General features: G+C 27.0%; 1 protein-coding gene across 1 annotated transcript in view; it reads left to right on the plus strand.

Moving 5' to 3' along the window:
- LOC126551429 (short neuropeptide F) overlaps nt 1–13,534 on the plus strand; it is a 63,974-nt gene extending 50,440 nt beyond the window's left edge. Inside the window, exons 3-4 of the mRNA XM_050204678.1 lie at nt 1,789–1,949; nt 12,809–13,534. Coding sequence (XP_050060635.1) covers nt 1,789–1,949; nt 12,809–12,853 — 206 coding nt within the window. The 3' untranslated portion in view covers nt 12,854–13,534. The remainder of the gene's footprint in view (nt 1–1,788; nt 1,950–12,808) is intronic.
- Nucleotides 13,535–14,069: the final 535 nt, after the last annotated feature.

Below are 14,069 nucleotides of genomic sequence, written 5' to 3' on the forward strand. Positions count from 1 at the left end.
CAAATATCGAAATTCAAAATTTATCTTACGAGTAGGTATGTTTGTTATGAGGAAATACTATACCTACAACTGTAATATGATGACTAGTTTAGATCATAATTTACTAAAGTTTAAAATTTACGGGAGTATAATTATCCTTAGTTTTCACAAATTTTGAAGTAAATAGATTGCAGTAAAATAAATATTATGAGCATAATACAGTTTTTATTTGTTGATAGAAATAATACTGATTCAAATTAATATGCCATCACAAACTAAACATGATTTTATGTTAATTATAAAATATAATAAATATAATAATATAATTGTTAGGTTCAGGATTCAGCATTGCCTAAATAAAGAAATTTCAACAGTTATAACTTGATAAAAATTATCAAAAAATATGAATTTTCTCCAAATACCTTTAAATATATTTGTGAAATAATTATTTATAACCTAAATTACTATATTTTTCCAAACTAAATAATTTAATATTAATTAACACCAGTAATTCGGTGAAACATACGTATATATTATCATATTTTAATTTTCGTTTTTAATTTTATGTTTTTTATTATTTTATTTTATTTTTTGCTATTTTGACCATGACCTGAATATACTGTTATATTATATAAATCTATGGATCGTTCGTACACGTTTATTGTTATCTACGATTTTGCTGAGCGTGCAACGCATCGGAGCACTTTATACTCGGAACGATATACAGAGGTACTTTTGTTTTCTGTCGAATATAAACGATATATTTTCTCCACTAAACCAACGACTAATGCATACAAACAAACCACCACGTCACGTTCACCGTATAATTATACTTATACAAATAATAACGCGTTGTACGGCCATAGAAGAATGTCGCCTGATAAAAATAATAATGTTGTAACGAGAGTACAACGAAATAAGCACAGAGACAACGATGTCACGATGGCGTTATTTCATGATAACCCGCGAATATTATATTACATTATAAACGCATAAATCAGACCACACATCATTTGCTACCCACCAGAGTCAATCTTCACAAGAAGTTGATACCTACACTTATAAACAGTGAGCCCATATTAAAATTTGATGCAGTGAATACCTAAGTCTAATCTTTGATAAACTTCTGTCGTAATTAAAATACTGCATCCGTTTGACAGAATAAAATTTAAATATATATAAATTAATCAAAATAAAAAATAAATAAATTAACTACCTAGAGTCACATCAGAAAAGAACTAAAAAAATTCTCAAAACCAAAATTCAAATTTATTACCTCCTGGATCTCCGCGGGTTCAACCCATACGGATTTATATTTAACTTTAGGTCTCCTCTAAAAAAAACTAACAAATAAAAGATTTCAATAAAATGACTTCATATTCATAATTAATGCTCCTACATACGTAACGTACCTTCGTATTGATCTCGATATACCAAATGCTAAAATATCCAAACTAAGTGTAGTTTTTATTGTTGTGCAATAAACTCAGAAGTCACCATTAACGGCATGCTAACCTCCATATTGAAAACCTACTGTTTATCTCTATTCTCAAAAATTTTCTCAGTTGCCTAAATCTGAACGATCACTAAACTTATTTTACTTTAATTAATTAAACACCTAGGTAATATACCATAATTTCTTATTAAACTAATTCCGAAGTAGCTTCGCTTAGACAATTCTTCTCCCTTTTTTACAATATCAATGTTTTTTATTAATGATTGTTGTGTTTTATGTTTAAGATATTATTATTATCTAAATTGAAAATTTATAAAACAGTATAAACACAAATACCAACCATTGTGTTTTAGATGCCAAAGATCTGTACGAAATTTTGTTGCAAAGGGATCTAATAGACTCCATGGGAAATTCTTTGATCGATCCTAATCAACATCGCATGGTCCGTAAAAACCAGAGGTCTCCGTCGCTGAGGTTAAGGTTTGGACGCCGAAGCGACCCAGCACTCTATCAGGTAAACATTATTATATTTTTATAAGAGTTATAACAGATAAATACTATGGACAATCGAGTAACGTCAATTTTTTTTTAACATATTTCTATTATGACAGTTTTAAGATAATATTATAATGATCGTTGAAAGTTGAAAGTTTGTTTCCAGCTTGTTATAAAATGGATAGGCCATAGGTGTGAATATAATAATTGATACTTTTCCAGACTTAATACTTCAGCAACCGTATTATATTTTACGATTATTTTTATTATAAAAAATTTGATTCAACTTTATTATCTCGTAAATATTTAAGTAAAATTTAATAGTATGTTGGTAGGTGGTATACATTTTTAACATCATTAAAATAGTGATAACAATCTTGTAGTCAATAGTCAATACCTATTAGCAACATGATAAAAAATGATAAGTGTATTGTATTTATAAAGTTTTAGTAAGTATTTTTAATAGTCACTATATTTATAAGGATAATATTTAATTAAATGGGACTTTTAAATGGAACTCAATAAAGTACTTTACTCGAGTGAATTTAAGTTTTTTGTTTTACGTTAGAGTATTGGACTTATAATGATACCTACTTAAAAAGATTATGCTTAAGGCTTTTAACTGGAAAAAAATATCCATAAGTTAAAATATAATTATAATTATATTATTATTTTATTAAACATATTAATATGTTATTTTAGGGAATAAAAAAAAAGGTAGGCATGTGGGTACAACTTTACTGTACATGAAGTATCAAGTGGATCACCATTATGGTAGTGTTAAATTTTAATTTTAAGGATATATTATAGTTGCATACGAAAAACGATTCTAAAAGAAAAGGATCTCTCAGATTATATCACTAAGTATATTTCATAATACGGTTTTTTTAATGTAGCTAATAAAATCGTTAGTCATAAATTAAAATAATTAATAGTTTTCTATGAATAATAATAAAATATAGATCACTGATTATATATATATATACGTATATAAAAATAACAATTATAATAAAGTCGGGGTTCTCACATATTTTAAGTATTAAAATAAATGATATTCAAGTGCTGTAGCCTGTAAGTAGGTACTGTTTAAAATAGTATACGTACAATTAATATGACTTTCATAATTGTTTTTATACCAAATTATCATAAACAGTTTAAAAAAGTTTAAGGTATAAAATATCTTAAAATCAATCTACATATTTTTTAAATTTCATTCCGTATAATTAATAATACGCGAAAATCTTTTAAAACAACTATAACAAAACCATTATTTTAATAATAATATTGGATTTGGGAAAAAATTTCCTGTTTCCGTTAGTTTTTTATTTGTTTTTATTTTTTTTTTTTGATGTTGACCTCTTTAAAGTACAAACCAAATCTAATTGCTATAAATAACCATCATCAAAGGTTGAAAATCAAAGCTTTTTTCGACTACTTATCGTGTACACACTACACAGACACACAAAAAAGCACATAATACCATCATAAAAGACACTAACCTTGAGTCTCAAGTCTCAACCAACTATTATTCCATCCTGAGTATATCTAATATATTTTTAATTATATTTCGCCACGAATTTGATTGATTATTTGCTGTTTGAATAAATTGAATGTATAGTGTCTAAAATTATGGTTTAATTTATGTGCTCTGTTTAACTTGATCGATGATAGATAAAAGTATGATAATAATACCTAACAATAACAATATTGTTACTTAATAATTATTATTATCATGCAAACAATGTATTAAATTGTTTTCAGCTCTATTAAAAGTAAATGTTCGTATTAGATTTTAAAGTTGCTTAATTTCTTTTGAAAAAACATTATACAGATAACACATGTAATATTTCGCTAGTACATTACAACAGAGAAAGGTTTTTTTTATTTATTTTTTCTATGTTTTGTATGTTGTGTGTGTATTACAGTGCAACGTAATTGTTGGTAAATTAATATGCATTATGATTTTAAATCATCATAATTACTATTTCAATTAATCAAATGCTGTGTATTTTATTGATTTATTATATTATACGTATTATCAAAGATTTATTTTTTATTCTTAATTAAATATTGTGTTTCACTCAAATTCCTTTACTTTCTCTATCATATCTGTTTGAAATGTATGTATTCTGTTTCTAAAAGTTATGTAGGTTCTTGTATAACGTCAGCGATAAAAATTATTTTATTATATATCAATGACTGAATACTTAAAAATTCAATATTTTAAATGATATAGTATGTGGAATTCAAGTGAAGTGACACAAATTATATGTGGTTTTTAAAAATGTAATATATTATATTATTTCATTATTGTATTATCCACAGTCTAAACCGTTCTCGTTTGATACGCACAGTTTTCTCGATTTATCCTTAGTAGCGCTATTAATTTTCTATAATTTGTATAATTTATTACCCGTTGGGGAATAAAACGGTGCTTGGCGTAGTTGACTGTTGAATGTTGATATTAAAGTACGGGTCATTATTATTTCGTTTTCTTTGATATTCAACAATGAGAAGTATTGTTATAGTTATTATTATTTTGGAGAAATCACAACAATTATTATGATCACAATATTATTATTTTAGGGAATAACGTTTTCATTATGAAATGTCCTATTGTACAATTAAATGTTTTAAGTATGTATTGTTTGTATGCTGTAGCAAATAGCAATACGCGGAAAGGAAATATCAATAAGCTTGAATTGTAATCAAAATCGTAAACTATACAAACTTGATTTAAAATCTAATTTTATCGTTAATTATGCATACGAGCTGGAATGAAAACAAAAAAACGAACAACGTTATAATATTTTTAGCTTAATAGAAATATTTAAATAAACAAAAAAATAAAAAAACGAATAAAAATATAATACCTAGATGTGACAATATACTGCAAGGTGTAACAAAAATACATACCCGTCGGAGTTAGATTTCAAACTTCATTGTCAAAAAACATAAATTCAAAAACAATTTGTATTAGTATTGTACTTGCTCCCCATGCTATATAAAGTTTTTCAACGTACTCCCAACGAATGACCCTCATAATATCAACTGATATTTTCATTCATTCCATAACTTCTCAGTCATATCGAGAATGTTAGCTTAAAATGTAGCAGTCATCCTTTGTTGTTTTCAATTATTATTCCACATTCTGGAGCATTAGTAAATTAAAATTTGAAAACATAACCTTTCGTAAACAGCAAAAAAAAAAACATTACGTGTATACATTTTAATACAATATGATCTTCAGAGAAAACAGATCGTTTAGCGTGAAGAATTTTCAAGTAGCAGTTGCTTTATTATTTATGAAATTCTATTATTTGTTAGTTCAGGTGTTTCGATGAGGAGATTAAACATGCCGTTTGGAGTTCATAGCCACCGTTATCGTACTCTCTTAGAGTCCAATGAACATGTATGTTCTATACTGCTATCCTGATCACCTTTAGTGACAAAGCAATATTTCATGGAAGTAAGAAAGTTATTACAGACATGTTAGAGAGGTTTAAGATAAACTAGATAATCAGTTAAACATTGTATTGTTTACTAGTGAGGAGAGGCATATTGACCAACTTTTAGACAGTATTAAGAACAAGTTAATTTAATGAAAAAATGTTTTTGGATAATATATTTTTGATAATAATGCTCTTTGAAACTTCGATATTCGTTTTGTTACATACCTACTGTACACATAATTATTAATAATATTTCTGCGAAGCATCTGGAGAATTTGTTCAAAATAACAACTTGATACTTCGCTGTTGTAACCGGTTTTCCATATCGGGGGGAGTTCACTCTTCAAGAAATTTACATTCGGGATCTAGGGAAGTCAAATTATAATTGCATGCAATCAGTTATGGCAATCTAATATCCCGTTTGCATCACTAAGTAAATAATAGTTGGCTATTTGAACAATATGCCAACAGATAATAATTGTTATTTCTGAAGAATTTGATTCGTTTTTATACATTAAAACTTCCTTTTAATTGTTCGATCTGATTATATTAATTTATCTTTAAGTAGTTTAATAATACAAGTATAATAGATATAGTGGGTATAATACTATAGTCTGCAGAGATTAATTATTATATAGAATAAAATAAGCATTATGCAAAAATGCATGACCCCTGCGATTTTTCATCAGACAGAAATTAATTTTGACGAGCTGCAACTTTTTAGATAAAATGTAAGAGATATTTTGAGATGAAAATTTTACGAATTAAATACTGCGTTTTACAGCGAAACTGATTTGTCATTTTTAAAAATTAAACGTTGGTAAAAACTATCATTAAACCCTTAAACATTTTGATTGCTTAACACTTTTAATTTATTGCGCATATCACGCTAAATATTTTTTTTTAACCTTTTCCATTAATTTAAGCTGATAATAATTTTCAAACAAAAAAAATTAGTTAGTTAATTTATTTTCCTACACCAAAACTTTGGACCATCCTTTTTATGAACTTAGGTACACCTACACCATTGTGCACTTGAGCCAGTGTTTAGTAATAGGATAACATGGCGTTAAAGTTTCACAAAGTACATGTAACTTTACTGACGACGGCCCGCAGTATGTCATAGTACTTGAATACCCTCAAACATTTCCACTCACGCACCCCAATAATAAACCATAGAGTAAATATTTCCTAAAATATGTTGGCCTCTTCATAATAAAAATATACACATTCAGCGGTGAACATAAACTATGTATTCCATACAGGTTATATTTTGATATATTTACCGGGTGAAATGATTCAACATGGATAATAGACAAAGGTCTGACATCGTCTAATAATATTCAGATAATTATTGAGAACTCCTCAATACGAATAATAGTTTATTCACGAGCAGTGGAAGTTGAGATACTTTCAAGAATATCATCGTAAACCGATAGGATGGATAGTCATAATTCAATTTATTAGAACATCGCTGGTAATCGGTGTTATTTAGTTTTGTCGTACAAGTAGCGGCTATTATATAGGATTGAGTACGATCCACGTGCGCGTGTATCTACGTATTCGTCACCAGACGGACTTCCGGCAGTGGTCATATATATATATATATAGGTAATATACTAACAAGAATATAATGTACCGAAGAGAAAAATCTCATTACAGGAAGACCGGCGTAATAGATCTCCGCCAGTGAACATATTATATACATATAAAAAATTGAATACGTATACACGTAGTCATAAGCCGGTCGTTCGTCATATATGAAAACGCAACAACGTTGTTATATAGTCGGGAAAATCGTTTTTCCACTCGAAATGAACGATACACAATAATATAATAAATAACATATAAATATATATATATTATTATACACTTTAATACGGACGCACGTACAAACGGTAATAATATGGCTTATACGTGTAATAATACACGTATAAGTTGTATTAAACGAACCGTATTGAAATATGGTGAACCATACGTATATAAAAAACAGACGTACACACTTGTGACGAGGCGTAGATGTGTGTAAAATAAGGCGTTAGGTTATTAGACTAAGGATCTGTGCTTGTGTGTGTTATCACGGCCATACGATATCGGGTGCATTGCAGGAATACAGGCATAAGTGTGTAGTTATGTGCACGTATACGAATAGTAATAACGGTTGTCGTCCCGACTACGACGACGGTGTAAGTTTACGCGCGATTAGTCAAAATATCGAGTTTATATTCTTTTATTGTATACAATATATATATCTGTTTTTACGTATATATTTTTTTATTCTTTAGACGTGAGAGGAAAAAAATGTATATCCGTTTCGTTTGTTCTGTGGTACGGATTTTTTTTTCGAACAAACGGCCGTTTTTTTACGTTATATTTACCATAAAATAATAATAATTTTATCATTACTCGGCTCCTTTATATAGAAACAAAACCTAACTTTGGGGAGGAATAATACGATATTATATACATAATACATAATAATGATTTTAAATTGCAACGCGAACGACCGTGCGTCGACTGCAATTATTCACAAGTCACTGCAACAAACGCGCTCTCGTCGCCACTCAAAATTCTCTCAACTGTATAATGTATAATATATAAAACGTGCAGCCACCCTTAACTGCATGTTTATGTATACAGCCTAACCCATGGTTTATACTGTTACTTGTACTCGACCCCGGTTAGGTCCCTGCATTTTGCTAGTGTATGCGCGCGAATGCGATATACATAGTATATAATACATATTACTATATTAGCCATTGGATACATATTGCACGATAACGATGCTGCAAGTGTCGTCGTCAACGCTGGTGCAGACGGTCTTAATGCAAATAAGAACACCTCCTATACATAACGTCCGTGTCGATCCTCTGACACTCGAATATATTATAATGTTTACGGGATCCATAAATTTGGTATGACCGCTTTTGTGGTGTGCTGTTTATGATGTTTTTTTCCGATTATTGTTCCGTGTATGTAATTATTCGAGTGGGTATCTATCGATCCGTTGTTTTTGGTTTCTGGATTATATAAAAACGGATGTAAAGTTATAATTAATATCACGGATTTAGAAATCAAAACGGACATAAGACGTCAACGATGCAACTAGAAAATATTGATTTGGGAATACCTAAGCACCCCCCTGAAGCAAGCCTGCCATATCAAAATATTTTTAATAGATTTTGTCGTAGCTTTGCCTTCCACAGCTCGCGGTTATGACTTGTGGTTTTAGCTGCATCCTCGACATTTCGTCTCAGACCGCAGTGAAAGTAATTTTTATGTACCTACTTTACGTTATAATACGTAAACAGTTTATTTCCCTGTACTTCTATTGATCTAAGTTTTTGACCCCTTCTTAATTATTTAATATGTACAAATCGAGTAAATTTAGGTAAATTGATTCAAAATTATATTTTATATTCAAACACTCTAAGGTTATAACAATTTTTACTTAAGTCTAAATTTTCTAATTTTATTCAATCAGATAATTATCATAAAACGTATAAATATTAATTTGAATCGATAATCATAAGTATGTCAAACGATTTCAAGCTATATAATGTAACTAATTTAGAAATGAATATAAAATTTGGGGTACGTGATTATCGACGACGAACATAAAATTTGTAGCTTGTCAATATTTTTTTTCCAACGTTATAATATTATATTGATGCGATGAACGTATATTATCTTGTTTAGACTTGAATGTGCCAACCTATAATAATTTAGTATACTGTCTTCCTTCTCTGTGAGATTATTTTTTTATCAAGTAACTTACAAATCGTTAAAATAGAACGTAATCATAAATTAATTGTAAATGGAAATTGCAAAATGAAAATTATAATATATTTTTTATAGAAATACATGTAAATTAAGTTTTAAGTGGTGTTTTGCTGTTGGTAATTTTCTGTAGTCCAATTCAAATACAACCTTTGTTAGCTTTAGACCTTTAGTACGATTTGAAAAAAAAGTGCAATTCGACCCCACTTTATGATAAGTTATCTTAAATATAATTATCTATACACACAAATCGTATTGCAAGTAAAAATGTTAAAGCTCTTTTTAAGTTTTTGGAGTGTAATAAATGTCATAAATATTTTCGATATAATGTGTATTTCAGTATTTGATTACTAACTAAAGTACTTTTAAATATATTCATCAAGTTTGATGAATTTGTTAAAATTATTATAACTAAATAAATAGTAAGAAAAATAACAATATACTATAACACTATAGTTTAAGTAGAATTATTATTCTATGTACTCATACTAGTCATACTTTCATAATGTTATTTTATTTACAATCATATATATATATTATTGAATTTTAAATTGTTTAATAAGCATATATAAAGACAATTAATTATTACATTTTATATGGAAACTTTAATTAGTATTAAAATACAGTAAATACTTGTAAATCAATCAAATATTGTAATTTATTACAAATTGTAATAAAAAATGTAATAAATTATAATTTTATGATATTCCAAATGGTACAAACTATAGGTGTAGAATAATTGAATTCAAATTAAAAACTAAAAATAAAAAATTGAAAAATAGGACCTAGGTATCGTCGATTCATTTTGTACTCGTTGAATAATAATAATGTATTATTGATACTATCAAATTATATCACTTATACATATTTTATTTTACACATAATAATATCATATTAGAATTTCTTTTTAGTAAATACCTATAAAATATATACCTATTTTACATGAATAAATCTATAAAAATTATTATATACACATAGTAATTATATATGCATATAGTTTACGCTTAGTACACTAAATCTACGAATATAATTTTAAATCGGGAATACATATTCTTTATCTTTATTATATTATTCAATGTTAATTTTTACACGTAAAATTTACTACCAGACAACTAAGTTATATACTTTCTAAAACTTCAAGTATGACTTGTCACAATATTATTGTATGTTATAACTTGTAATGTAATTTTGTAATGTTCAAAAGCGATTTTTGAAAACACAGCAAACTCCCCAAGTTTATACAAACTCGTGTGATAAAATCTAAAAATAATATTTTATTGATCACAGTTTTGACGACAGATAAAATACGAATTATTGGTCAATGAAGTTTGAATTAAATCTCCTATCCCTAGAGTCGAACTAGGTACCGACATTTTCCTCTTGATTTATTTTCACGTGTCAAATACAATTACAGTACACACTACACATCTGCCGCCCCACGATAATCAAAGAGAAACATTACAACGTAACGGTAGACGTACAAGTACCTATATACATTTTTACTGTCGTGTAATAATTTTTACCGTAGTTGAATTTTAAATCATACTTACTCATTGTGGTAATAAGATATGCTGTATATATCTACACGAAACGAGTTCTGTCATTATTATTATTAGCGAAACTATGTACATAGTTATCGCGTTGTTGTTTCGCATCCCTTCCGTCTCTTTTTGTGCGAAACATACTTAATATTTTCACTAAAAATTATATTTAAAATATCACCGTCATTTAATACTATTATGTTCTAATTTCTGAATTTTAAATTGTAGTACAATGCGCTGCCTTAATTTTTATTATAATACACTCAACAAGGTAAAAAAAAAAATAATAATAAATATATCAAAATAATAAGCTCATTAACGAAAGTATAATTAATGCATTGCAGTGCTATTTTGGTGTTCACCATTTTTAATTTTTCTTTCTCGTAGATGATTCGAACGAAAGGCTTCCGTTAAAAACTCGTGGAAACCTGTAAATTTTAGAATGAATGTATAATGTATAATTCGTATTTTTAAGAGTTAGTAGACTTCATTATTTAAGACTATGAATTGGATTTAGAGATGAAAATACTATTTTTATTTGCTTTATAGCGTTATGTAACCGTAAAAAATAGAGTTTATAATTATATGATGATAACTATGGTTAGGTTAGATTGATAGGTTAGTTGAGGTTTGATGATTTCGTTACTGACTTGTAATGCATTAGTGTATGAGAGACGGTGATAGAACTAATTAAAACTTGATGGATAACACTTGGTTAATTTATATTATATTAGATAATATTAACATTATTAATAAAGTAAAGCTTGAACACAAGACACGAACACCCGCTGCGATGATCGACATTAAATTTAAACAAGCACCTACACATAGATAGTTCATTTCACCTTTATTCTCTCGTATAGGTCGATGTTCTTAATCTGCAAAAGGCATGTAATTATTTATTTTTTACTATATTATAAGTATTTGTTTTAGCCTCGTGAGAACTTAATTATAAAAATATGTTTTTAGAGATTAATATTTATTACGAGTTTTTAATAACACAATATAATATGTTTAATTAGTTATGTATTTTTCTCGTACAGCAATACAAATAAAAATCGGAACATTGCACATGGATTAACATACCACGAATAATGACTAGTTTATTAAATAAATTATTAATACATAATATTAAATTATTATCATTAATTTCATGGTTTAGTCTAGTTTAAAACCAAGCTGCGTGCAATTGTTAGAAAGACCTGCACATGTGTATATTTCGCCCAACATTTCAAAGTGCAATGACACCATCTTTAATCTTCATATTTTGTCATTTTATAATTGCTATGGGACTTCAATTCATATTGAGTTATCTCTAAACATATATAATATAAATGTATATATCAACTTCTATGTACACTTTTTTCATCAACTCGTATGTACAATTTTAAAAATGTATGATATTACATATTAGGTATAAAATATGAGATGTACAATTGAGATGAATTAATATTCTTCTAGAGGAAATATTGGATTATGAATTTAACTTTTTTCAAAACTCTAACCAATTAATTTAATCCTCCTGGTGTTCGTCTTTTTTTTAAATAGTAAAAATTTAAAATATAATTGTATTAATCGTCGTACATAATATATTATACCTACACAACACACGTAAATGCTTTAGAAGTCAATTGTTTAAAAATATTCATATTAAATATTATTTTTATGCTTAATTTAAATTTTATATTATATTAAATGTTATATTATCAGCTTGAAATTTATTTATATCTAGTATATTAATATTTTTTTAATAAGCAAATGATGTAATTGTTCAAAAATACATATAACAGACATATACATTATTGCTTAATATATTTTGACCAAAAATTGTTTTAAAATTTATTTTATTGAGCAAACTAATAAATTACTAAACCTGATGTTATAATTATTTATGAAAAAAAAAAATATTGTGTCTGACGTGACGGATTTTCCTTTTCACTCAGAAAACCTGTCTTAAAATTGTGTTTTTGTTTGTCCCATGTGATCCCGTTATCCCGTGTTAGGTTTCATTATTGTATACTATTTCTTGTTATAATATGTACCTATTTTGTTTCACATAAACAAAGAGTCTTATATTAATCTTTCGTTGTTAAAATTTGTTTCAGAACGCCTTGAATGCAGAATACCACAACGATTCAGATGTGAATTAAATGCGCCTTTCATCAGAAGTTATATATTATACTCTTCTTATTTAAAATCATTCGCTTCGTTGTAAAACCCTTAATTTGTTTATATTTTACATCCACCACAGTGCTTTTCTACCCAAATTGTACTTTATGTATACATTTTAGTATTTACAGATTTTTTAGCGTAGTTGATTGTATTCCACTTTAGTTCTAATGAATTTTACATTTCCCCTAAAAAATATATTTGTTTACTCTACAAACTAATATTTCTCTTAAATATATGTCAAAATATTAAATAACAGTCATAATATATTTTATTAATACTCCAATAATAACATTATTAGATATGATTCTTATTATAATTATTACCATTATTACAGTTGATACCAAATTTTACTCTAAACCATAATTTAAAAAATAAATAGATTTGACCTTATGTGAATTTCCAAATAATATGTTTTTTCTCAGATGCTACTACTTATTCTACGGCAGGATTAAAAAAAAAAATAATAACATAAAAATATATAATGTAATAATATATATATGAAATATTGATGATACTAAGTACTATAGATACTAGGTACTAATAATAAATAAAGTGGTTATGGAAATTTGCGTACGGTTTTTGGAATGAATAATGTTTATAAAACGAGTAAAACATATTTAAACTTATAACTATTAAAGAAATATTACATTTTATTGAAATGGTGTTTGATCTTTTTTATAATACACTTCTAACCTTTGAATTTCCCGATATTCAAAATATAATAATAATAGCATAAATATATTACTATAATATATTCTTTTTGACTCTATAGTATAGATTGAGTAAACAGCAAATGAAATTAAAATCCTATGTTGTCGTCGAAGAGCTTTTTTTACTTCACCATGAAAAAAATTATTTAAGTCAAGATTTATTCAAAGAAGAAATTGTAACAAAATATAAAACAAAATGCATTGTATAATTAAATTTATTTCATAACTACTATATTGGACAATACTTGAATGATTTAATGGAACGATAAAATAAATTTATCAAAAAAACTAGGAGAAACATGCATGGTAAGTATATAATAATAGGCACAGAACAATTTTCTCTACAATTTGCATATTATATGACTTGGTCCGGTAAATATTAATATTTAAAATATATTCGAAAACTACAGTCATTTGTCACAGTAAATTTAAAAAACAATATATTTTGGCTGATCCAATTAACATTGCACAAAAAAATATTGAA

This window comes from Aphis gossypii, chromosome 1 (genome assembly GCF_020184175.1).
Source record: "Aphis gossypii isolate Hap1 chromosome 1, ASM2018417v2, whole genome shotgun sequence".
NCBI lineage: Eukaryota > Metazoa > Arthropoda > Insecta > Hemiptera > Aphididae > Aphis > Aphis gossypii.